The sequence below is a fragment of the Vipera ursinii genome (assembly GCF_947247035.1).
Source record: "Vipera ursinii genome assembly, chromosome: 6".
NCBI classification, from domain to species: domain Eukaryota; kingdom Metazoa; phylum Chordata; class Lepidosauria; order Squamata; family Viperidae; genus Vipera; species Vipera ursinii.
Window position 1 is genome coordinate 22,052,601 of NC_139515.1, and position 26,162 is coordinate 22,078,762.

Genomic DNA, 26,162 nt, shown 5'->3' on the forward strand with positions numbered 1-26,162 from the left:
TCGCCCGGCCGCCCTGTTTAGGGTGACCCACTCCCTCCTTAATCAGGAGGTGAGGGAGGAGCCCTTGCAGGGTCGTGCCGAGGAGTTTAGCCAACATCTGTCGGACAAAATCACTCAGATTCAGACCGGTTTGGAGTCCGACTGGGCAGAGTCTGACGATGAGGACATGGGCAGTCTTGTTGATGTTATCTGGGAGGAGTTCGATCCTGTGACTCTGGACGACGTGGACAGGATCATGGGGAAGCTGAGCTCCACCACGTGTTTATTGGACCCGTGCCCCTCCTGGCTGGTTTATGCGGCTCAGGATGGGACACGAGGCTGGCTCCAGGCAGTGATAACTGCTTCTTTGAGTAAGGGTAGTTTTCCTGCCACCTTGAAGGAGGCGGTGGTGAGACCCCTCATCAAGAAGCCTGCCCTGGACCCAGCTGTATTAAATAACTTTTGTCCGGTCTCCAACCTTCGCTTTCTTGCGAATGTTGTTGAGAGCATGGTGGCGCATCAGCTCCCTTTGTTCCTGGAGGAAGCTGATTATCTGGACCCATAACAATCGGGTGAATGATCTCTGGCGGGCTCGGGACGGGTTGTTCCTCTGTCCTAGTCCTATTAGACCTCTCAGCGGCTTTTGATACCATCGACCATGGTATCTTGCTGCGGCATCTCAGGGGGTTGGGAGTGGGAGGCACTGTTTTTCAGTGGTTCTCCTACCTTCTGGGACGTTCACAGTGTTGGCAGGGGGCAGAGGTCAACCTCGAGGCCTCTCATTTGTGGAGTTCCTCAGGGGTCAGTCCTCTCGCCTCTCCTGTTCAACATCTATATGAAGCCTCTGGGTGAGATCATTCATGGTTTTGGAGTTGGGTATCATCAGTATGCTGATGATACCCAGCTGTTCATTTTGACCCCAAACCACCCCAGTGATGCCCTCGATGTGATGTCCAGTTGCCTGGAGGCGGTTCGGGTCTGGATGGGGAGGAACAGGCTTCGGCTCAACCCTGACAAGATTGAGTGGCTGTGCGTGCCAGCATCTTGGGAAATTCAGATTATTCTACCTCTTACTATGGGGGGTGAGTTATTACTCCCCGTAGATAGGGCTCGCAACTTGGGTGTCCTCCTAGATTCACAGCTCTCCTTAGAAGATCATATAGGAGCTGTGACTAGGGGGGCCTTCGCCCAGGTTCACCTAGTGCACCAGTTGCGGCCTTATCTGGACCGGGATGCCTTGCATACAGTCACTCATGCGCTCGTGACCTCTCATTTAGACTACTGCAATGCTCTCTACATGGGGCTGCCCTTGAGGACCACTTGGAGGCTTCAGCTGGTGCAGAATGCAGCCGCGCGAGCTGTGTTGGGGGTCTCCCGATACTCCCATGTTACACCTCTGCTCCGTGAGCTGCATTGGCTTCCAGTTGCCCTCTGGGTGAGATTCAAGGTGCTGGTGATGACCTATAAAGCCCTACATGGCATGGGTCCAGATTACCTACGGGAGCACCTGCTGCCGGCGTCAACGTCCCTCTGTCCAGTGCGTTCCCACAGAGAGGGCCTCCTCAGGGTGCCACCGGTCAGAGAATGTCGACTGGTGACCCTCAGGGGGAGGGCGTTCTCTGTGGGCACGCCAGACCTTTGGAACTGCTTACCGGTTGAGCTCCGGATGGCTCCCGACCTTCGCTCCTTCCGATGTGATCTAAAAACTTATTTATTTGAACAAGGTGGCCTGGTCTGATGGGTTTGGGGTTTTAACATTGATTTTAACTAATTTATTGCATCGGGCACAATTATTTAATTTTTTTTAAACTTTTGTATCTTGTATTTTTTATATTTATTGCCCTATACACTGCCCTGAGTCCTTTGGGAGAAGGGCGGTATAAAAATCAAATAAATAAATAAAATAAAATAAAATAAAATAAAATAAAATAAAATAAAATAAAATAAAATAAAATAAAATAAAATAAAATAATAAAATAAAATAAGATAATAAAATAAAATAAAATAAAATAAAATAAAATAATAAAATAAAATAAAATAAAATAAAATAAAATAAAATAAAATAATAATAAAATAAAATAAAATAAAATAATAAACTCAAAGGTGTCTTTAACTTTTAGTGTCATTCCCAGGTGAAAGCCCAAGTGAAAATGGGATGGCCCACTTAAAGATGGATTGCATGTGATTGTAATTCATTTCCCACTAAACAATACATTCATTCCAAACATTATTTTACCAATTTGTTCCCTGCATAAATACAACAGATTATATTCTCACGATAGCCATATGTACATCACTGCAATTCACTGTATCGAATTCAAGCTAGAAGTCAAATTCAAGCTTCCTGAGTTAAATAGCTGAGCCGAGCCTAGGTACCAATAATCATAAGTACATATGCAGTGAAGGAATTCTGTAGTTAAAAGGAAATGACTGGGAAATACAGAAGTTAAAGAATAATGAACCCATGATAGAAAAGGTAGATCACAAAAGTAATCCCTCAAAGAAATGAACCAACCACCCATTGTTCTTTTTTTTTTCTTTTTTCCACCCTGTACTCCCTTTTATTGGGATGTAGTCTGGGTGACTGAATTAAGCTGACCGTTTACTAGCCAGATGCCCTTCCTGATGCCACCACAAGTTTACAGCAGATATTTTCCCTTTGTGCCCTGATAGAGAAACATATATCACTGCCTAGGATTGAGCTCTCAACTTCCCGAGTGTGAGATGAGTGTCTTCATCTCTAGGCCACCACACTGCTCTGAACCAACCCCCCCCCCATGTTGACCCATACATAGATTCTGTCCCTCTCTTTTTTAAATATCAAAACGTCACCTGAACAGAAGTAGATGCCACATTCACACAGAATAACTCTGCAGGAAGTAGGGACCTAGAGGGCTTTGATTCATAAGATTTGGGCAGGCATCTAGCAAGTCTGTTTGATTCCTTTTTCCTCCTCCATTTCCATAGAAGCTCTATAGTTGCAACTCTACAACCACAATAAATGTTTAATCATATATGGGAAATTTATTTATTTATTTATTTATTTAATTTGTATACCGCCCTTCTCCCGAAGGACTCAGGGCGGTGAACAGGGCAATAAATACCAAAAATACCAAAATACAAAAATTAAGAACAGATTAAACCATAGTGCCCAAATACAATAAATAAATTACTTAAAAACAATAATTAAAACCCAAACCCATCAGACCAGGCCGGCTTGTTCAAACAAATAGGTTTTTAGATCATGTCGGAAGGAGCGGAGGTTGGGGGCCATCCGGAGCTCAACCTGTAAACGGTTCCACAGGTCAGGCGCACCCACTTAGAATGCCCTCCCCCTGGGGGCCACCAGTCGGCATTCTCTGACCAGTGGCACCCTGAGGAGGCCCTCTCTGTGGGAGTGCACTGGACGGAGGGAGGTTGACGCCGGCAGCAGGTGCTCCCTAAGGTACTCCGGACCCATGCCATGTAGGGCTTTGTAGGTCATTACCAGCACCTTGTATCTCACCCGGAAGGCATCTGGAAGCCAATGCAATGTATGAAGGAGAACCAAAGAGAAGAATTCAGAAGTAATTCAATAACAGTAAAAATAAGGCAAATGTAATTTTTTTAAAAATTAATTGATTTTGGTTGGGATAGAAAATATCTAATCACCTTTACAACAATAAAAGTGGATAGAGCTTGTGGTGATTTCGGTTTACAGAGGATAACCTCATATGCTTGACAATCTCTTCTGAATTGAGAAGAACACATGGAGTTTTGTCTGCTACATTTCTGAACTATACTCTCTTTATGGCCAGTAAATAGTACTTTGGGTGATTTAGCAAGAGAGAATTACAGTAGAAGAGGTAACCTGCCAGGATCTTCTGTCGTATGAAGTGGAATAGAAGAACTATGAGGACAGATTTTATTGGGATAATAGGGGTATTTTTAGCAGCCTAGAGATGTTATATGGCACTAAGTCTGTTTTATCTAATCCATCAGGCTTGTAAATGTTAATGCAGCATTTACTATCGATTTTTCTGCATTTTATTTCTCCGATTTTACTGTTCACAGTATATCTGCACACATAAAAACAGGTGTATATTTCTGGAAAATGTTTTGTGTATTTGATAAACAAGGAGCATCAATGGAGTGTGTGAAAAAGTTAAGATGATAGCCACAAGTTCATGGTTTAAGCCCCATAACGTTTTATATGTGCTACCATTTTAACCCCTTCTGCTCCCCATGATGCTCCTGTGAACACAATGCTCATCAGTTGCGAAGTTGCCACAAGCATTTTTGCTTATTTTTATTATGCTACATTGGCTGTAAATCATCCTTTTAAATAAAAATCCCCATAGCTGGGGATTATGATAGCCGAAAATTAACATGAATAGAGAAGATCATAATTGGGAAAGACTATTTAAGCAATTAATTTATGGGAAATTAACCAAGAAACAATTAAGAATCCACTAACTAATCCTTCTCTCAACTATATCAACATTTATGCCACTGTTTGCCCTAACACTTTTAGTTCCAAGTTGTTCTCTTCATTCCAGAATTCCACAGACAGTTTTGCTTCCCTATATTTTTCCATATGGAAATATTAATATATGGAGTATAATTCCCCTTGTATTACTTTCTGGAACCACTTTTTCTATTTCTCCTTTTTTGGTTTGGGTGCCTTTCTCAGAAGTTTTGACTCATATTGAAGACAGGGCCTGTGAATGGATTTATAGCTACTATAATACTCTTCCAATGCTTCCAAGCAGGGTTTTGATGCTATTTGGGAAAGTAGAAGGGAAAGTCTAGATATAAAATTATTTTGCCCCAAAAGATTGGAACTACTTAAAGATTCATTTCTGAAAAGGATAGGAAATTCAGTATTTTTCTGACAAATTGAAAGATAAAAAGGACAAGTATAGAAAGTGGAAAGACAGGCACATAACTAAGTCAGAATATCAGCAAATAGCCTGAGCCTGCAAAGATGAAGTGAGGAAAGCTAAGGCTCAAAATGAACTAAGGCTTGCGACCAAAGTCAACAATAACAAAAAAAGCTTCTTTCAACATGTAAAAAACAAGATAAAAGTGAAGGAAATGATTGGTCCATTAGTGGGTGAAAGTGGAAAGAAGGTGACAAGCAACAGGGAGAAAGCAGAACTATTTAACTCAGTTTTTGCATCTGTCTTTACACAAAGGGAAAAAACAGACCAGCCTATCAAAAATAGTGCCATAAAAACAGAACAGAAACACAAGTTAAGATAGGCAAGAAAATGATAAGTGAGCACCTGTCCAGTCTAGATGAGTTCAAATCACCAGGACCAGATGGATTACACCCCAAGGTTCTCAAGGAACTGGCAGATGTGATCTCAAAACCACTGAACTATATTTTTCAAAGATCCTGGAGCACTGGGGAACCACCAGAGGACTGGAAGAGAGCTGATATAGTTCCTATCTTCAAAAAAGGGAAAAAAATGGATCCAGGAAATTACTGACCTATCAGCCTGACCTTAATACCTGGGAAGATTCTGGAAAAGATAATCAAACAACGAATCAGCAAGCACCCAGAGGCAAACAAAGTCATTACTAAAAGTCAACATGGGTTTGTCAAAAACAGATCATGCCAGACAAATCTTATTGCATTCTTTAACCAAGTGACAAAATTAGTGGATCAGAGGAAAGCTGTGGATATAATTTACTTGGACTTCAGTAAGGCATTTGATAAAGTAGATCACAACCTTCTATTTGATAAGATAGAAAAATGTGGGTTAGACAGAATCACCATCAGATGGATTCGTAGCTGGCTGACAGGCTGTACTCAGCATGTGGTCCTCAATGGAACTGCAGCTACATGGAGGGAAGTATGTAGTGGGGTGCCCCAGGGCTCTTTTCTGGGCCCAGTGCTCTTCAACATCATCATCAATGATTTGGACAAGGGGATAGATGGGGAACTCATCAAATTTGCAGACGACACCAAGCTGGCAGGAATAGCCAACACTCCAGAAGACAGGCTTAAGATACAGGAGGATCTGGACAGACTTGAACACTGGGCCCTATCTAATAAAATGAAATTCAATGCTGAAAAAAGTAAGGTTCTACATTTAGGCAAGAAAAACCAAATGTACAGGTATAATATAGGGGGTACCTTGCTCAATAGTAGTAACTGTGAGAGGGATCTCGGAGTCCTAGTGGACAATCACTTAACTATGAGCCAGCAGTGTGCTGCAGTTGCCAAAAAAGCCAACACTCTTTACAATGGCTTGGTAAGGTCACCAAGATGTAAAAAAGATGTTGAAACTCTAGAAAGAGTACAGAGAACAGCAACAAAGATGATTAGGGGACTGGAGACTAAAACATATAAGGAACGGCTGCTGGAATTGTGTATGTCTAGTTTAATGAAGAGAAGGACGAGGGGGGACATGATAGCAGTGTTCCAATATCTCAGGGGCTGCCACAAAGAGGAGGGACTCAAGCTATTCTCCAAAGCGCCCAAAGGCAGGACAAGAAGCAATGGATGGAAACTAATCAACGAGAGAAGCAACCAAGAACTGAGGAGAAATTTCCTGACAGTTAGAACAATTGACAAGTGGAACAACCTGCCTCCAGAAGCTGTGAACGCTCCAACACTGGAAGGTTTTAAGAAGAGACTGGACAGCCCTTTGTCTGAAATGGTATAGGGCACAGGTCTGCAACTCACAGCTCCGGAGCCGCATGTGGCTCTTTCAGCCATCTCCTGTGGCTCCCAGTCCTCTGCCATGTGCAGTCCAAAACAAAAGTGGGACTAAAAAAGTTCAGCCAATCAATTCAAATATGCAGGGTAGGTGCATATCTCGCCTTGGCTCCACTCTTCAGTCAAACCCTGTTTTGCGCATGCGCACATGTACACGCATGTGCACACATTTTTTGCGGCTCCCAGTTTTTCTTTTTGTGAGGGAACCGGTTCCGAGTGGCTCTTTCACTGTTTCAGGTTGCTGACCCCTGGTATAGGGTTTCCTGCCTGAGCAGGGGGTTGGACTAGATGACCTCTGAGGTCCCTCCCAACTACTACTACTACTACTACTACTACTACTTCTTCTTCTTCTTCTTCTTCTTCTTCTTATTATTATTATTATTATTATTATTATTATTATTATTATTATTATATTATTATTATTATTATTATTTTATTATTATTATTTTAAATGGAAAGTGGATTTTTATACAGGAAAATGCGGGAACATGTTTGAAATTTTAAAAACTACTTTCTACTGAATATCTATGATGCTGTGAATCTCCTTCTTTCTTCTTAAAATCAAAATATTACTTATTTGTGGCATTATAGGCACAATTATTGGACTTTTTAAAGAATAACCTAATTTGGCACCATAATCTGATACTACCATCACTACCACCACTGTTGTTCTAACAGTTATATATCCAATGCTCCATCTCTTCTGTTATTATAATATGTTGTAATGATATACAAATTGCCTATAAACACAGTATACTGGTTCCATTCATTGATGGGTATCTCCAGGAACAGCAATTGCACTGTAATATATACCGATATAATTGCACCACAAGAACAAAAAGAAGGACATCTTGTAGTATATGGGCATCAGATAATTCTCTTGCTAGGTGAACACTATTTATCTGGTCCTAAACTAGAGCTGCTACTAGAGAGAGTCTTATTTTCAAAGCTATGTCAAAGTTTGCACTGTGTTTGGGTATAGATTCTTTTTCCTGTTTTCATAAAACAGACCTACTCCAGCTATCATAAATAAAAACTGGCCAAAGCCAGAAGCTTCATAACAGATAGCAGAATAACCAGTTCCCATCACTTATTTTCCTTCTGAATCAACTTTGGTTTCCTTACCACACAAGCACTGAAAAGATCATGGCAAGATGCACTGCTGTTTCATGGGGACAGCTACTCTATGTATTTCTTTTCCTGTGCAAAGAGACCCTATCCTTGGATCATGTTCCGATGCTGATGTGGTCAACAGATAGGTAAGAAATTCTCTACTTTTTAAAGATACAGCTATTTTTTTAGAGATATATTTTGTGCAGCCGGGCTTTCAAGTTCAGTTTTACTCCTTACCTGTCATCTGGAAGACAAACCTAAGCACTTTAGAGATGGTATACTTACAATAATATATTTGGTATGAAGCTTGTCCACCTGGAGACAGCATCTGCTTTGTAGACCACTAGTTTTAGAAATCTGAGTGATGAGTGATTCTCAAGTCGTAACAGATTGACATTTCTTGCTCTGAGGGATCCATTTGTTCCTATTTAGCATCCAGCTGAGACAACTGTATTTAATAGTCTTTGCAAGTTTTAATTCTAAATATCCTTGTTCAGTGTTTTATCTACTGGCACTAGTAGTGGCAGTGGCAGTGTATGTAAGGGTTATCTGGAAATGGAAGACAATAGCAATTAGGTATTCTTTTAAACTTGTTCTTCTTGATGCTCAGAACATAATGGAAATCTTTGCACTGTTACTTCAGTGGACCTTCTCAACTATAAACCTAAAAGTTTCCTTGACTCTAAGGCACGGTGCTCATCTCTTTTTCTTGGCCAAGGGAGTCAGTGTTGTCCAAGGATATTTTCCATGGTAATATGGCCAGCATGGCTATACGTCTAATGTGCATGGAATACTGTTATCTTCCTACCAAAGTGGTACTTATTAATCTACTTGCATTTGTATACTTTCAAACTGTGAGGTGGGCAGGAGTTGGGGCAGTAATGGGAACTTACACTGTTGTATGGATCTCAAACCTGGGCTGTCATCCATCCAGCTCATAAACTCAGCATCTTTAACCGCTGAGCCATCACTCCCCAAAGGCTCAGCGATTAAACTATACTCAACTATACTTCTGAGCAAATCCTGATGTGCTGTTCTGTAAACTCAGTCCTGAAATTATTTTTATTGCAGAGTAAGAGTAGGAAATTAATATGTTTTATTTATAATGCATTTTCCCCATTATAAATAAAGTCTGCAATTAAAATCTTTTCTAAAAGACATCATTATTAAATACTTTAAAGTAGGAATTATTTCAAGTCTTCTCTGTCTTCTGTTCTTATATGACAACTGCTAACCTGAATATCAACATAAACAAGTGGAACAATAACTTTTGTCATACAGAGTGACCTTGAGAATAAATCACAAATTACATAGGTCGTTCTAAAACAGGCCAGAAATTTACTCTGTACTGTTTTTCCTCAATTAGGTACATTGCATCTTCAAACCAGTTTATATTTGGAATATCAGATACTTATTTATAACCTAACAGCTGGAATTTTGAAAACCCAACAGCTAATACTAGTAGACTTTTGAAAAACACATGAAATGGATAGATTGAATAGGGAGGAAGAAACAGGTACCTGTAAAGTATCTTCTGCATTTAGCTTTGTTGAGAACTACTCAATAAAATATGATAGGGTTCATGGTACAATTGTGTAAGGCAAGATTGCCAGCTCCCATAACACAATTGTGCAATTGTGTAAGGCAAGGTTACCAGCTGCCCATAACACAAGTTTCTATAGCACATGTTTTTTAAAGCCAAATGAAACTCATCAAATTTTGAGCTCAACAGACTGGAGACTGGGTCCCCATTTGGGACCACTAGGGTATCAAGTAGAAGTTAGATTTAATGGGATTTGATGTTGATCTATCAATTATTTTTAGGATTTCAGACTTTGCATTTTATGTGCAGTTTTCAGCTAAAAAAAAGAGAAGTTCTGCCAAAGTATGTTGAGATGCATATTTTAGGATAGAATGATACTGTAAATGCCTGGAAGCATGTAGTACTGTATGATCAAAAAGAATATTAAAGAATGGAATACTGGAACCTATTTTGGTCACCATACTATAAAAAGATGTTGAGACTTTGGAAAAATTTCAGAGAAGAGCAACTAAAATGATCAAAGGCCTGGAGACTAAAACATGAAGAATGGCTGCAGGACTTGGGTTTGGCTAGTCCAGGGGTCGGCAACCTAAAAAAGGAAAAGAGCCACTGGGAACCGGTTCCATCACAAATTTAAAAAAGTGGGAGCCGCGTGCGTGTGTCCATGCATGCTCATGCGCAAACAATGTTTTGCGCATGAGCAAAATGGTTTTTTGCACATGTGCGGACGCACGTGGTTGCCATTTTTTTAAAAGTGAGATGGAACCGGTTCCCGGTTGCCCGACGGCGACGGTCCGTCTGCAAAGCTGCCGCTTTCGGCAGCTTTGCAGACGGGCTGCGGCAGCTTCCTCAAAGAGTGGCGCCGCTGCCCCTTCGCGCGGAGGTACGCGCGCACCTCTCCAAAGGTTTGGGGAGGTGCGCGCACACCTCCGCCCATTCAGGGAGGTGCGCGCGCACCTCTCCAAACGGGCGGTGCCACTCTCCATTTGGAGAGGTGCACGCGCACCACTGCCCGTTCGAAGAGGTGCGCGCGCACTGGGCGGCTGGGAGCCGCAGGAGATGGCTCAAAGAGCTGCATGCGGCTCCGGAGCCGCGGGTTGCCGACCCGTGGGCTAGTCTAAAGAAAAGAAGAAACAGGAGTGATGTGACAGCAGTATTCCAGTATTTGAGGGGCTGCCACAAAGAAGAAGGTGTCAAATTATTCTCCAAAGCACCAGAGGGCAAGACAAGAAAATATGGTTGGAAACTGACCAAAGAGAGAAGCAACCTGGAATTAAGGAGAAACCTCCTAACAGTGAGGACAATTAACCAGTGGAATAGTTTGCCTTCAGAAATTATGGGCACTCCATCACTGGAGGTTTTTAAGAAGAGACTGGACAGTCACTTGTCTGAAATGCTACAGGTTCTCCTACTTGAGCAGGAGGCTGGACTAGAAGACCTCCAAGGTCCCTTCCAGATCTATTCTATTCTACTTGAATGCATATTGTGAGAGCTTGCCCATTCAAACATATGTGTCTAAACTAAGTATGAAAACTCAAAAATGTTCTATGAATTTATAAAAAAAATATTACAAATTTGTGCAGAAATGGAACAGAATTCACTTGAAAATTAACACAAGGAAAAATGAGATGAACCAGAATAATTTAATTGAATTGAATGCATTAGATTTATTATGGTTTTGGGTGTCTTAAAAAAATCAGTAAAAACCAAAACTAGCAGGATTAAATGACTAGAGCAGCAAATAGAAAAAAATAAAAAAGGGGTCCAACCAATAAAATAAAAAAGTCAGTTTGGTGTAGTGGTTAAGACTAAGGTTAAAGAGACTGTGGCTGGGTGGCAATGGGCCAGTCACTCTCTCTCTCAGCCCAATCTACTTCAAAGGGATGTCTTTGTGGGGTAAACTAAAGGAGGAAAGAGTATTAGATATGTTTGCTGCCTTGAATTATTTAAAAAAAACTAATAACTATGAGATAAAAAATTGAAGAAATAAGTAAATCTCAGTCATATTAACCCCTTGCCTGGAATTGGAGCCACCTTCCAAAAAGTCTTAAAGGACAGAGACTGCCATCTGTATCTCTGGAGTATAGTTAATCCAGAGGTCAGGGACCCCCAGAGAGAAGGCACGTTTCTTCAGCCCCACAAGAGGGCAGAATTTAATTGAAGGGATCTGAAGCACACACAGAATGTATCTGAATGTATCAGGTGAGGAGATTGATGTTGATATTGAGTTGCTATTCTAGGTGAACCAAATTCCATTACCGTATTTTCCGGCGTATAAGACGACTGGGCGTATAAGACGACCCCTGACCTTTGAGAAGATTTTCATGGGTTAAAAAGTCATCTTATACGCCGGAAAATACGGTAATAAAAAAAATTGTTATTCCAATGGAATTGTCCATAGAGAGGAAAAAAGTTAGTATGTTAGTTAGTATGGCAACTGTGATTACATGATCAAAAACCTGCCCTTTTAAAATGTGTGCTGTGCATGCCACACTTTAAATGATGCAGGGCTTCAATCAGCTGATTACAGGTGCCAAACTGATTTTTTTTAAATCTTCAGTGCAGAAGCCTGCACTCTAGGCAATATGCTAGTTCATCTATATCAGGGGTTCCCAACCGGGGGTGCAAGATGATATTCTAGGGGGAATGAAAACTTGGGTTTAGAAGATTCAAAATTGTAGTGTATATGCATAATTGATTGTTGTTATTTTGAACTTTTGTAAGGGGTGCGAGAATATATCAGAAGCTTTCTAGGGGGTGCTGGGTATAGAAAAGGTTGGGAACCGCTGATCTATATGAATCAAAAACTCCTGGGTTTATTCCTTCTACTTTCTTTCTAAACTGAGAAGACTCCACAAAATTCTATCTCGCTAGATTCAGTTTCAATATTTTGTTTATCTTCATCACTGTTTCTCAACCTTGGCAACTAGAAGCTGTATGGACTTCAACTCCCAGAATTCCCATCATCATGCTGGCTAGGGAATTCTGGGAGTTGAAGTTCACATTTCTGATTACCTAGTGTTACCTGTTGAGAAACATTAATCTACATATTTTTTTTATCCTCATACAGAAATTTATTATTTATTTAGCATATGGCATATAATACATACATAGCAATATATATTAACATATAGAAATGTAAATATTTTTTTAAAAGTATGGTTCTGTCATACAATATGATTCACTGGAATACATCTCTTATTAAAGATTTAATTGTGAAGCCAAATGCTACCAAATTATTCTAAGTAGGAAAATGTCCTCTCTCTCTCTCTCTCTCTCTCTCTCTCTCTCTCTCTCTCTCTCTCTCTCTCTCTCTCTCTCTCTCTCTCTCTCTCTCTCTCTCTCTCTTTCTCTCTTAAACTTACAGGAAGGATAAACTATAAATAGAAAAACCTGATCTTTGTCTCAGGCTTTAACATTTTACAACATACGTGTGAATTAACATCACAGACTAGCCAGTGTTCTTATTGTTTTTTTCTGGCTTTGGGGTGGTGGTGGAGGCAGTTGGGGAAACAGATCAACAATAGGGCGAATGAAGGCTTTTTAAAAAACTGTCTGCAATAGGCAAGAAGCCAAAGGAGAGTGATAAATGTTTTATGAAGGGCACAGCAAGGGATCAAACTGCTGATCGGAAACTCAGAGGAAACAGAATGAAGAATTTCAGTCATTTGTTTGCCTTGCTGTAAAATGCTGCTAGTATTTACGGTATAAACATTGGAGGGGCATTGTTTAGTCAGCTCATTAGTTAATCATTGCAAAATGTTCTGATCATTTAAAACTGGAGCAGGAAACTAGTTGTTCTCTAGTGCACTAGTCTAGCCAAATGCTACCAATCTTTAAATTAACTATGTTGGGAAATAGCATCCTTTTATTTATTTATTTTTAAAAAAGAACAAAGCATACAGGGAGAATAAACAAGATACCAAAAGGATAAAAGACTGTAAATACAAAAGCTGCTCTTTGTCTCAGGTTTTAACATTATACAACATATTTCTGAATTAGCATGAATGATCTCACTTTTGAAAATCTGTTCCCCCCAACATTCCTGTTAAGCATAGTGGATTATCAAAGGTGATGGGAGGTCACAGGTTCATTTCTGGATGGTATTCAGGAAAAAAACACAGAATTGCATTTTGCTCACCACTTTACTACAGAAGAACAATTATTTATTTACTGTATGTATTAAATTTATATGGCCATCCATCTCACGTAAAAGTGACTCTGGGTGGTGTACAACAGAACTATTAAAACGGTTAATAACTGTTAATAGCAGTTTATAAAAACAATGATTATTAAAAAATTAAAAACAACTTTAAAAATTACAAAAGCTAAAAAGAATAGCAGATGTTAATAACAATGGAGTTGCTTCAGTATCTTGCTGGCCCCTTGGGGCCTCCAGGACTGATGACCTAACCAGGTTTTGAAGGTCTTCAGGAAAATCAGCAGAAATACAGCCAGCCTCACCAGCGGGTAGGGAGAAGGATGTTCTATAAGGCAGGAGCCAGTGACAGACATAGCTCCAGAAGTGGGATTCAGCCAGTTCACACTGGTTCTGTAGAACCGTTACCTACTTTCTCTTGAGTTCGGCGAACCGGTTGTTAAAATGGCACTGGAAAAAAGAGGACTTTGTGTGCGCACCTGCCTCGCACTCGTCCCGCATCTGCCATGTTCTCCACAGCATGCTGCAGTTGATTTGAGGTCTGGAGAGCACAGCTGATGGGTGTGTAGCAGGCGCACACTGCTGTTTTCAGCGGCGCTTTGGTTCCTGGCCAGTTGCCTCGGGTCAGCTGCAGCATGCCATGGAGAGCATGGAGGATGTGGGGCGAGTGCGAGGCAGGTGAATACACGGACTCTGCTTTTTTTTTTTGGTGCCCTCCCGAGAGGCGGCATAATAATTGGTCAGCAGACATGTCACAAATGGGGATTCGCCATCCCCCAAACTGTGCCACTGCAGCTTCCCTCCCCATGTTAGCCATGGAGAGCATGGCAAATGCAGGGCGAGCATGTGGCAGGCAGGCACAAGGACTCTGTTTTCAGCACCTCTTCTCAGCCGCTTTTCCTCCTTCTTCTCCCCACTCCTCCTCCTCTCGTGCTGGCTGTTCCACTTCTGGTCTCTCCATTGTAGCACATATTGCAGCCCGGGATCCACTTTGGCAAACTTCTTTTCTTTGTGTGACAAGGTTAGCATAGAAATGCTTTGGGAAGGGAGGCCATCTGGGTGGTGGTGGGTGGGGCAAGCTCTCCAGCTCTGACGTGCTCCTCCACCACCGTGGGCAGTCCCACAAATAAAAGAAGTTTTTGGGACAAACAAAAATTTCCATCAATCAATTCCAACTTTGTGAGATCTTTTTTTTCAAGAGAAGTTTGAATTGATTGATTGAACTTTTTTTAGTCCTTTTTTTTTAGTTCTTTTGTTTGTGGGACTGCACACGGCGACAGAGGACTGTGTCAGAGCTGGAAAGAAGTTGAGAAAAGAAATGGTTTGTGAAGCGATGGCATCTGGGCGGTGGTGGGTGGGACAAGCTCTCCAGCTCCCCAGCAACAGAAAAATGTGATGGAGGGTGCTCCACTTGCCACTTTGGTGGCTGTGTGGGGAGAGCTGCGAAGAGGGCTCAGAAGGGGAGTGAAAGGGAAGAGGTTGGGTGGACAAGTGAGGGGGGATCTGTCCCACACTGCCCCACTTGTTTTGCAGCTGCTTTTGGCCAAACTGCGTCATGTCTGCCAATGCTGCTGCCATGAGGCTTGGCAGATCCTCCCCAAGCAGCCATGATCCCCTTCCCCAGCCAGCCACCATCACCCAATCTATACCTCGCCTAGCCAGATGGCTGGCACAAAGCCTCACTGCTCTTCTCCTCCTTGTCCTTCCCATTCAAGCAGCCGCCAGCGTCTTGGGTGCCTCAGCTCCATCTGAGTTGAAGAAAGCAGAGGCACAGCAGCAGGATTGCTCTCAAAGAATAAGACCTGGGTGCGCTGCTCACTCATGTGCACCCACCTTATTGAGAGCAATCCCACTGCTGCGCCTCCGCTTTCTTCAACTCAGCTGAAGCACCCAAGCTGCTGGCAGTCACTTGAGTGGAGAGGATGAGCCTTGCTGCTGCTGCTGCTGTTGCTGGGCCACACCTGGGCCATGCTCTGCCACTGCCTCCAAACTCCACCTTCACCACTGAGGGAAAAGCAGCAGTGGCGGAGCGCTTTGTCCTGGGGGGGGGGAAAGCAGCAGCAGAGCAGAGTGCTCCATCGGGGTGGGCTGGGGGAAGCAGTGGTGGTGAAGCACTTCATGCAGGGGGGCATATACAGCAGAGAACCGGTTGTTAAATTATTTGAATCCCAGCACTGTATAGCTCCCTAGCAGATGAGACCCATAGCATAACTTTTCTCCCAGATCCAGTGGGAAGACAGGGAAAGGTAGTCTCTCAAATAACCTAGCACCATGCCATATAGGGCTTTAAATTCAGCACCTTGAATTGGAACCAGAAGCAGATTTAGAATTAATGCAGTTTGAGGAGAAGAGGATATGTCATGTGTTGTTCTAGTGGTATGTTTAACTCTCTGTGCCACCTCATTTTGTGCCAGCTGAAGCTCCCAGATACTCTCTAAAGGCAGCCCCATGTGCAGTGTGTGACTATGGCACGAGTGACCATGAGCAGAGTGCCCCTCCCCCAATCTAAGAATGGGCATAAATGACACACTATCTGAAGCTCCTAGCCACAACTGCCACCTGCTCTTCAAACAGGATTTGTTGAAGCCAGAACCCCCCATATTGTGTCCTGGGTCTGTCTGGGGCAATGCCACCCAGCACAAAAGTTGTTATTGTCCTACAACTGTTAGGCCTCCAAGCCCAAAGCTTCTGAGTCTTGCCAGGCTTCAGCTGAAACCTGTTCTGCCCATCCAGACCCTCACAGCCTCCAGGCGTCTGGTTATGATTACACTGTTACAATATACTATTACTACAATATTAAAGTTTTAATGTTAGGAAAATAAGTCTTCCTCCTAAGTCTAACCTACGATTTTCTCTACTTCTTAATCCCCTGATTATTTCTAATATCTTATTCACCTTTGCAGTATGCTGCTTAATTACATTTGTTGCAGATTTCAGAATTGCAGAATCACAGGGTTGGAAGGAATCTTGGGAGTCTTCTAATACAACCCTATGCTTAAGACAAGAGACCTTATACCATCCCTGACAAATGGCTATCCAATCTTTTTCTTAAAATGCAATGTTTGAACAATGTCTCTTACTTATCCTCCAAGGTTGATAAAATGGGGACCCAGATTGTTGGGGGCAATACGGTGACTCTGTAAAACCACTTTCAGAGGTCTGTAAAGCACTATGAAGCAATATATAACTCTAAGTGCAATTGCTATTGCTATTATCTCCTCTTTCCCCCATATTTCAGGCTGGGAACACACACAAAAAAGGCCAACAAAGCAAGCTATTTAAAGCAAAATTGATGATGGACACTTAAATGCTGCTGAATTCACAGTAGCTGCTCTTATAGAGCTCTCAGCCTCTTTTTTTCTCCTACAGCCTCTTCTCCTGTCAACATGCACCATTAATCCATTTCTGCACTACAGATTTGTTTTGTGTCTGTATCGGCTGAAGGACTCACTTGGTGGCGAACTTCAGCTCTGTCAAGAAACTGCTTATTCGTTTTCTCTTAACCATGTTGTGCAAAGCTACCTCTTCTGTGTTCTTTCTTGGCCTCATCATGACCCAACTGCTCCTTGCTTCACTTAAGATTTTCTTTCTTCTTCATTCCTTCTGAGGAAAAGTCTCATCTCAGCACCTGTCCACACCTGCCACACCAGTACCAGAACCCCTCTCTTGCCATCAAATTATTTTCCTTTGCTGTTCATCTGAGAAACAGAAAGAACAGGGATTTGAGATCCTTCCCAAAAACCTATGTAACTTAGTGAAATCAGAGGAAGGAGAAAGGGGGGAAAAAACAAGGAAGGAGAAGGGAAGGAGAAGAGTTTTTCTTTCACTAATATTCATACAAAATAAACCAGAAAGTACAATATGCTTTTTCTAGAACTTTCCCTGAGGAAGTAGATGGGAATTATAGTCCCATAATAATTGGAATATCACAGGCTATACTACTCTGCACTATGAAATTTTTAAATCTATTAACAATTCAGCAGATCTAACGGCCCTTTTTCTCTTTGTGTAATAAAAAAAAATTACAATGCATGCTATGGCACACAATGTAAAGGTGACACTATTGATGCAGAACCAGCAGTTCCCAGACTAGAAAGAATATATTTAGTTGCCTCCCAAGGCCATTAAGAGACCAATTAATTTTTAAAAGAGCCAGATGCAAAAGCTTAAACTCAGGGGCATAGTTACACTACAGATAAAGATTCTGACTTCTTTGCACTGCAGTGGGCAATCAACAACTGTATTTAAAGCCTTCTTCCTGTTTCCAATAAAAACTAACTTACTAACCTCTGCCTGGCATACATTTGCCAAGGCCAGCCAAAAACAAACATAAGGAAACTTGTGATTAACTGCCAGGACCGGATCTGATGTTTAAGACATGTCTGTGCTCTCTAAAAATAGATCTATCAGACAGGTAGTCCTGCCTTATGAACACAGCTGGGACTGTAATTTCCATCACATAACCACATCACATAGCAATGCAATCCCAGCAACCCCCTTGATATTGTTAAGCAACTCCATTGGTCTTTAGCTGAGGACCACCCTAATCCAAGCTGCCCTGTCTTTGCTGCCTTGCACTCTGGGAGCTCTGCCCCCCTGCACTCCACCACTCCAGCTGACCTTCGCCATCTTCTTGTTCGCACTGATGATGAGTTGGTAAAATCAGTGTAAGGACTTTTTAGTACAGATATAACAATGGAATTTGGCCTAGAGGAATTTGCTACGGTAGCAAAAAAGCAAGGTAAAATAGCCAACAGTAACTGAATTGAAAGACCACATGCCAAACCGTCAGCAGCCATGAAGATAATGCTTATAAATATTTGGGAATTTTACAGTTAGAAAACTTCAATCCTGGAGAAGTTAAAATGCGATTAATAAAGAAACATGAGAAATTTCCTAAAGGCAAAATGGAATGGTGGAAATAGTATCAAAGCCATCAATATCTGAACCATGCCTGTGATACGATACACTGCTGCAATTATTAACTGGACACAAGCTGAACTGGACAGTTTGGACTGAAAAACAAAAAAAAACTGATGACTATTCAGTCTACATTACATCCCCTTAGTGATATTGATGGTCTATACCTGCCCTGCAGAAACAGAGGCAGAGGTTGACTTCAGGTCAATCAAAGAAGAAAAGCATGACTTGGCTAATTATATAAAAGACAGCCAAGAAGAAGCTTAACACAAGTAAAAATTGGAACTCGCTAAATGTACCGGAAACAAAAAAAAAGAAACACTGTAATAATAACACAAATAGAATGCTGGCAAGTAAAAGTGTTACATGATCAGTTTCTACAAAAGATCAAGGGAAAAGTAGAAAAAGATAATGTTATGTATGCAGGCACCTGCATAGCAACAGCCACCAGGGGGCGTTGGCCTGAATGGTTTTGGTGGGAAACCCAGTTTCGGTGGGAAACCTAGGGCCAACCCCATTGGCTGTTACCTGGCCAGGGTATTTAAGGAGGCCAGGTAACCCTCATCCCTGGGCAAGGAACTACGGGGCAGGGCATCCATGGGTTCCGGGGACAGTGGTTGAGAAAACAGGACCCCTCTCTTACATCGTGGGGGTGGAGGGGGACAGACACATAAGGCGACACATCGACCAGCTCAGAGGAAGGGTCCCTGAGCGCACCACACACACCCAACAGGAAAGCCACACCCCAGGAGAAGGCAGCCCAACCAGAAACAACACTGAACAGGAACCAGAGGAGGAGGGCCTCCTGAACCCAGCTCTGCTCAACCCAGCACAGAGGCCTCAAGAACCAGCTGGCCAAGCCCAGGGCCAAGCCACACCCAGATGGTCCACCCGGCCCCACAGGACACCTGCCTACCTGGCGGACTATGTGTGCTAGTGACCACCACACAGTTGCATTGTTTTTTTGTTGACACACTGTGTATATAGTTATGTAGCTAGTTGCAAGTTGTTATTGTTGTTATGTGGTTCTTCTCTAAGGGGGGAGGGGTGTTATGTATGCAGGCACCTGCATAGCAACAGCCACCAGGGGGCGTTGGCCTGAACGGTTTCGGCGGGAAACCCAGTTTCGGCGGGAAACCTAGGGCCAACCCCATTGGCTGTCCGCTTACCTGGCCAGGTATTTAAGGAGGCCAGGTAACCCTCATCCCTCAGTAAGCTACCCCCTTCCAATAAAGAGCTGAACACGTACTCCGGCTGGCGTCTCTTCCTTGCGTCAGACCCACTACACAATAGATAAAATCTGGCAATGGCATTCAACTGGAACATTAAAAATAAAGCCTTGAAGGTTTGATTTTGTCTGTACAAGAGCAAGGTATTTGAACCAATGCATTCAAGGCCAGAATTGAAAAAATCATGAATGATTCAAAGTGCAGATTGAGCAAAGAAGCAAAAGAAACAGTAGATCACATACTTAGCACGTGGAAGATTGCACAAACTGACTGTAAGCAATAACAACTGTCACCAAAATGATTCACTAGAACATCTGTAAAAATTCTCATGTGCCAGTAATGAAAAAAATGGTGGGAATGTATAATTGAAAAAAATAGCCGAGAATGAATAGGTTAAAATAATGTGGGATTTCTGAATACAAACTGATAAAGCCTTGGCTCATAACACATAAGACTGAACTATGGTTAAAAAGAAGAAAGTGGTAATTGTTGTGATGATACTAGGGGATTGTAGAATAGAAGACAAACAATTGAAGAAGATCACAAAGTAGTAATATTGAAAATCAAGGCTGAAAGATTAGGGCCTAAGCTGGCCATGCATGTCATACTAAAGAATCCTGGACAGCACTTAGAAAATCTGTGCATTGACAAAAGTTCCATCTATCATTTAAGGCCACATTGTTTGGATCTGCACTTATACTAAGCTGAAACATTACAATAACCTGGGTTCTTTGAAAGAACCTGGTGTGTATGAAGACCAATACTACTAAAAATAACCAGCAACTGTGATTTCACTTGGTTGTACAATAATATTATATCATTATACAACAATAATAAAATATAACCTCTACATGATATGGGAACAATTTTAAGAAGGAAAACAACATGTTTATAATATTCAGTGCTGCCCATCTGTCAGTTTATAGTGATGTCTACTTTTGAGTAAGACTGAAGGTGAAAAAATAAATTATTTTCAAAAAGAATTTATTCTCCCCTTTGACAGTGCTTTTCTACTTAATACATGCCTCATGCATATGAGATATTTAAGGAGAAAGCAAGGCTGCCTTTTTGGCATATAGAAGCAACCTAATGAACACAAACTAATTGAGCAATTGCCTCATTTACAAAAACAAATTGCATGAAAAAAAGAGTGAAATCATAAGATGATAGTTCATATCAGCCTTAAGTTGTCACTCCCCCATCCAAATTCCATGTTCTAGTGGTGAATTGAGCTGTCACACCAAGCAAGGTGCTTCAGCAATGTTTTGACATTTTACCAATGTGATCATTTAGAATTCAACTTTAGAATTCAAATAGACAAGCACCTGCAACATAACATCCAGACATAACAATTTTCGATAAGAAAGACAAAAAAGTCTGGATAGTGGACATGGTGGTACCCAGTGCTTTTTTTCTAAAAAAAAGTGCTGGAACTCTCATCTTGGTGGGCGCAGGAGGTGGGGGGGCAGCGCTGCTGCAGTCATGGGTGCGAGGGGTGTTGGTGCCGGATTGCCCCGTGGGGCTGGAGCCGGCACGGCTGGTGCTGTGGGAGCAGCAGGGCCCGCTCTATATGGCGGGGTTGCACGGGGTGCGTGGCGGAGGTAGTGCAGGCCAGGCGATGCAGGGCGGCCACTTAGGCACGCAGGGCGAGGTGACGGTGGCACAGATCCAGCACCAGGTAGGCCACCAGCCTGGCTGACACAGGTGAGCACAAGGAAGGAGTGCACATGGACTCCACAGAACCCACCTCCCACTCCTTGTCCTCTCTTACTTACCTAGTTGAGATGGTGTAGTTGGGCAGCAGGGAGGGATGCAAAGTTCCTGCCAACTCACCTTCGCTACAGACAACTTGCTGGTGCAACGTTTGCCGGCTGGGTCTTTAGGCATGCTCAGCAATAGGCTTTTGGCTTTAGGCATGTTCAGAAAGCCAACAGGCTTTTGAAAGCCAATAGAGGGAGTAGCATAGCTTGTGCAAAAGGATTTTTGTGTGTGTGCAAAAAAGGGTGCCGGAACACCATTCTGAGCGTTCTATGAGAAAAAAAGCCTTGCTTTTATGTTTTAATCTTATGATTTTAAAAATATTGTAAGTCGCTCCAAACCTCACCACGTGGATTGCATACAAATATTATATAATTGGTAAATAAAGGTAGAACATATGTTAAATATAAATCAAATGATGATATGCTTCCCTACAAAGTCAATTCTTGCTCAATGACAGACCAAGGAGTTAACTCGGAAAGGCAAGAGGAAAACCTAGAAGAGGTCTGTGCAACTTGTAGAAGGGAAAGGCCCACACTGATAAAATAAAAATCTTTGTGGTCTGCAAAGGAATGCTGGTGGGCTAATCAATGATTTGGTGAGTAGAGGAGCATCTACAGTGTTGGCGCTCGTGGTCATGGTAAGCCATGGAGGCACTAGGCAACATGACTTTCAGGGCAGTGGGGGTGATTTTATTATTATTATTATTTAAATAAAAGTCTGTGCTCTGTCCAAGGGTGCTTGGTAGGCTGCATGTACAGCCTGGTCTAGAATTTATTTTGGAGCATTCAACTATCTAGAGCAGGCATGTCAAACTCATTTTGTTTGAGGCAACTTCTTAGAAAAGAATTGCCATTAATTTGTTTTAATAAAATAATTTAAAATAATTTTTCACTTGATTTCAAATTAAATTAATTATATTGGTTGACAATGAGATTTTTTTAGTACAATTGCCTAATGCAATAAACTGGTTTTAGCTATATGTGTGCACTAATTGTTTCAACACCAATACATTTTAACAACATATTCTATTTGTACATGAATGCAAATGCAAATTATACAATTTTTGTGCAAAAATAAAACAAAATAACAGATTTAAGAGCTGTTATCATTAGTTATCCTTAGATAAAAAATAATTCAATCATCCAAAACTTTGTTATACTGTATTTAATGAACAGATGCTTTGGGATTAAAAAAAAAGACTGACTACATTTGATTGTGTATCACCATGGCATTAAAACAAAATTTGAACAGTGTATGAAAAATAAAGGTTCCCTAAACGTCTGCTGGATATATCTATACATTTTCCTTGATAACACTCTATTGCAGGGGTGTCAAACTCAATTTCATTGAGGGCCGCATCAGCATTGTGGTTGCCCCCAGGGGGCCGGGTGGTATGGCCAGGGTGGGTGTGGCCTACTGGGTGGGCGTGGCTAGAGTGTGTATGGCCTACTGCGTGGGCATGGCCAGCTCTACATTGTTCGCATCAAGGGTGCCTATGGGGGCCTGGTCAGGAGTGGGACAGATCTGAGGGTCTCTGGCAGAAGGAGGGTCTCTGGGCCAGGGCCAAGGCAGTGGGGGCTGTTCCCTCACTGTTTCCAGGATGGCTTTGCGGGCCACATGAAACCACTTCACAGGCCAGATCCGGCCCCCGGGCCTTGTGTTTGACACGTCTGCTCTATTGCCTTCTTTTTAGCCTTTGTTTCAACTTTCCAGCTTAAAAAAGGCAAGGCACTGGGAGTTGAAAGTTACAGAGACTGTTTAAGCAGGTTGCTAAGCAACCTGTTCACACTTGGCGCTTCTTACCCTCCCACTATTAAATTAGCCTGTACGGATCTCATTTCCTTCGATTTGAGCTATCTGAAGGCCTGTCGCTGTGATGCATTCTGCTGCTCTGTAACCTGGCTGCCTGAGGATAATTTGGCTCTCTGGAACAGTTTCCTTCAGCTTTTTGTGTGTGTGTGTGTGTGTGTGTGTGTGTGTGTGCAAAGAAAGGTGCTGGAACGCCGTTCTGAGCGTTCTAAGGGGAAAAAAAGCCCTGGATATATCAAATATAATTGAAGATTGTAATTAGTTGCATGTGCACGTTCAGCAAGTGTGATGTATTTGTGCTGGCATTTCTAGGTCTCTTTCCAACCACATCCAGAAAAAATTGTAACAAACATTGGAATTCTTAAGGCCATGTTTGGTATTTCCTAGCAATCTGTTACTAGAAGGAAAAAGCAATCTCTGCTGCGTTACTGATCCCAGAGAAGAATTTGCATGTATGCAGGTATCCTTAGGGTGCCATTGTTATGGATGAGAAATATTGGTTGCAAAGTTGGCATTTCTGGATGTAATACAGATATTTTGGATTTATTTTTATTTCTTTGCATGTTTGATATTTTTAAAACGGCATATGCTACTGACTACGCTTATGCATGTATGTAACATTTTTTGCTAGGATACATGACCACTGCTTTTTCAGAATGTGAAAAGTGAAAGATTGTGACTAAACAAAATTTACCACCAGAAATTATTTTAGCCTTTTTAATAAATGTTGTTATTAATGTTAAGCTCACCATGGAAAACATCATATATTGTTATGTATATACTAGGTTCATTATTTAAAGACTGAAGTGTAACATAACTAGATTCTAAATAATCTATTTTTCAAAACACACAACAGTCCAAACAGTAAAAGTAAAGTCCAAATTAAGAATATTTCTTTCTTAAGAATTGTTTAATTTAAAGTGGTTTAGTTGTAATAGATGGTTAGATTCAAAATAGTTTTCAAGAGTATGTACAAAAGATACTATTTTTTTAGTATCAGCTAAATTAGACATACTACATTGAGAAAAATGTTTCTCATTTCTTTCCTGTTACCTTTATTGATTTCATTGCAGAGATGTTAACATAGGAAATAGATTATTTTGTTATCTAATTTTACCTTCCCAAAGACAGAAGCAGATGAAAAATGTGAGGTTCTTTCCTGTTGGCTTTTTTGAATTAGCTGTTTTAGATTCTAAAAGTTTAGTTCCTAAAGAAGTAACCCTGTAAATAATTTTAATGTCCTCCTCTAGTTCAGGCTCTTTTATGACTCAAGGACTTCAACTCCCAGAATTCCTGAGTCAGCATGGCTCAGCTTGGAAACCTCTCCCTTTCCCCTCAGCATGGCTGGCTCAGGATTTCTGGGATTTGAAGTCCTTGAGTCATAAAAAAGGGCCAAGATTGCCTAGCCCTGCAATAGGCTTTCAGAGGGAGTCTTTTTTTTTTGCAAAAAAAAAGGTGCCGGAATGCCGTTCTGAGCGTTCTATGAGAAAAAAAGCCCTGGTGGTACCTGGAGACAGCAGAAGAGAAGAGAGAGGAGAGGGTAACAAAATATAAATATCTGCAAATAGAAATAGAATGACTGTGATAAAAGAAAGCAAAGATAGTGCTAAAACTAATAAGCGCTATAATTTTGGGTATAATCCCAAAACAGTTGGAGCACCATTTGAACACCATCGGCATTGACAAAATCTCCATCAGTCAATTGCAAAAGGCAGCTTTACTCAGAACAGTTCACATCCCACAATGATATCTCTAACATCATCAAACATCAACATCTGCCTATCCTTGGAAGAACTTAATAAGTGGAACAAATGCCAAAGCCAGTCTGAACATCTGGCTGTGTGACAAATCATAATCAGTTGCTCTTGGAAACGAGTTTTAAATCAAGTTCTGAACCTATCATAAAAGTAAAACATAAAAATTAAAAAGGGATACATTTTAAAATGTGATCTGTTTGTTATCATCGAAAACTTTAAATGTAATGTTGTTATTTTCTTTTCCGGGCACCTAATTAATTCTGATTCATGTTTCACATATTATTTTAAAATAATAGCAGAATATTTTAAACATTCTTAAAGATGCATCAGGGAGTATTTATTTCACAAAATGTCTGCTTTTTCACACAACATTTTTAGAGTTATTTTAGATGGTTACTTATTTTAATGTAGAGTCATTTTAGATTGTTATGCCTTTATTTATTACCCTGTTCTGTTACATCCCATTTATTTCTTTAAACAAAACCAAAACAAGTTAATATAAACTCTTTCTCATAATCTAATTGTAGAATGTGAAAATTTCTAATAACCTAATATAATTCTGCCAAATAAATAATCAATTACATGCATACTGAAATGCCGTAATTATAGGCAGCACAATTAAAGTGAAATCTACAACTTAATTTCCCCAAAGTAAGTTGTTAGAGAAGGACTGGATAAACATGGACCACACATGGCTTTTCTAAGGATTTTAAATTTAGTGGGGCTTATCCCAGATAACAAAGCTGTTATCACAATCGGGAGGCTGTGAGTTTGATCTCAGATAGCAGTGGATATTTGTCTCATTGGGTGCAATGAGTAATTGTCTGCTGCAAACTCTGTGTAGGAAGAGCATCCATCCAGCAAATTCTCAAGCTCCGTTCAGTCACACCCAACTCTACCCTGATGCAAAGATTTGCAGGGTCATTAAAAAAAACCCAGATAACAAAGGAGCCCCATTTTTTTTATTGAAAAGTTTTAAAATACAGTTTTCCTTTAAAAAACCCCCCTTCCCCCTCCCTATACCCCCCCTACCTCCCCCCAACCTCCCTCCCTCCCCCCCCTCCCTCCCCCCCCTCCCCCCCGACTTCCCAGAGCTAAATACAAGGTATATGTATATAAAAAGGCAATCATAAACAACCATATACTAACAACTATAAGTTCTAAAATCCATCACTCTCTAGCT

At 41.3% G+C, this 26,162-nt stretch overlaps 1 protein-coding gene across 1 annotated transcript in view; it reads left to right on the forward strand.

Annotated features, from left to right (window-relative positions):
* Positions 1–7,834: 7,834 nt before the first annotated feature.
* The window catches only part of LOC310642657 (V-type proton ATPase subunit S1-like), a gene marked incomplete at its 5' end in the record, with an annotated part of 82,342 nt that continues 64,014 nt past the window's right edge, over positions 7,835–26,162 (forward strand). Inside the window, one exon of the mRNA XM_083366543.1 lies at positions 7,835–7,947. Within this exon, the coding sequence (XP_083222669.1) occupies positions 7,835–7,947 (113 nt within the window). The remainder of the gene's footprint in view (positions 7,948–26,162) is intronic.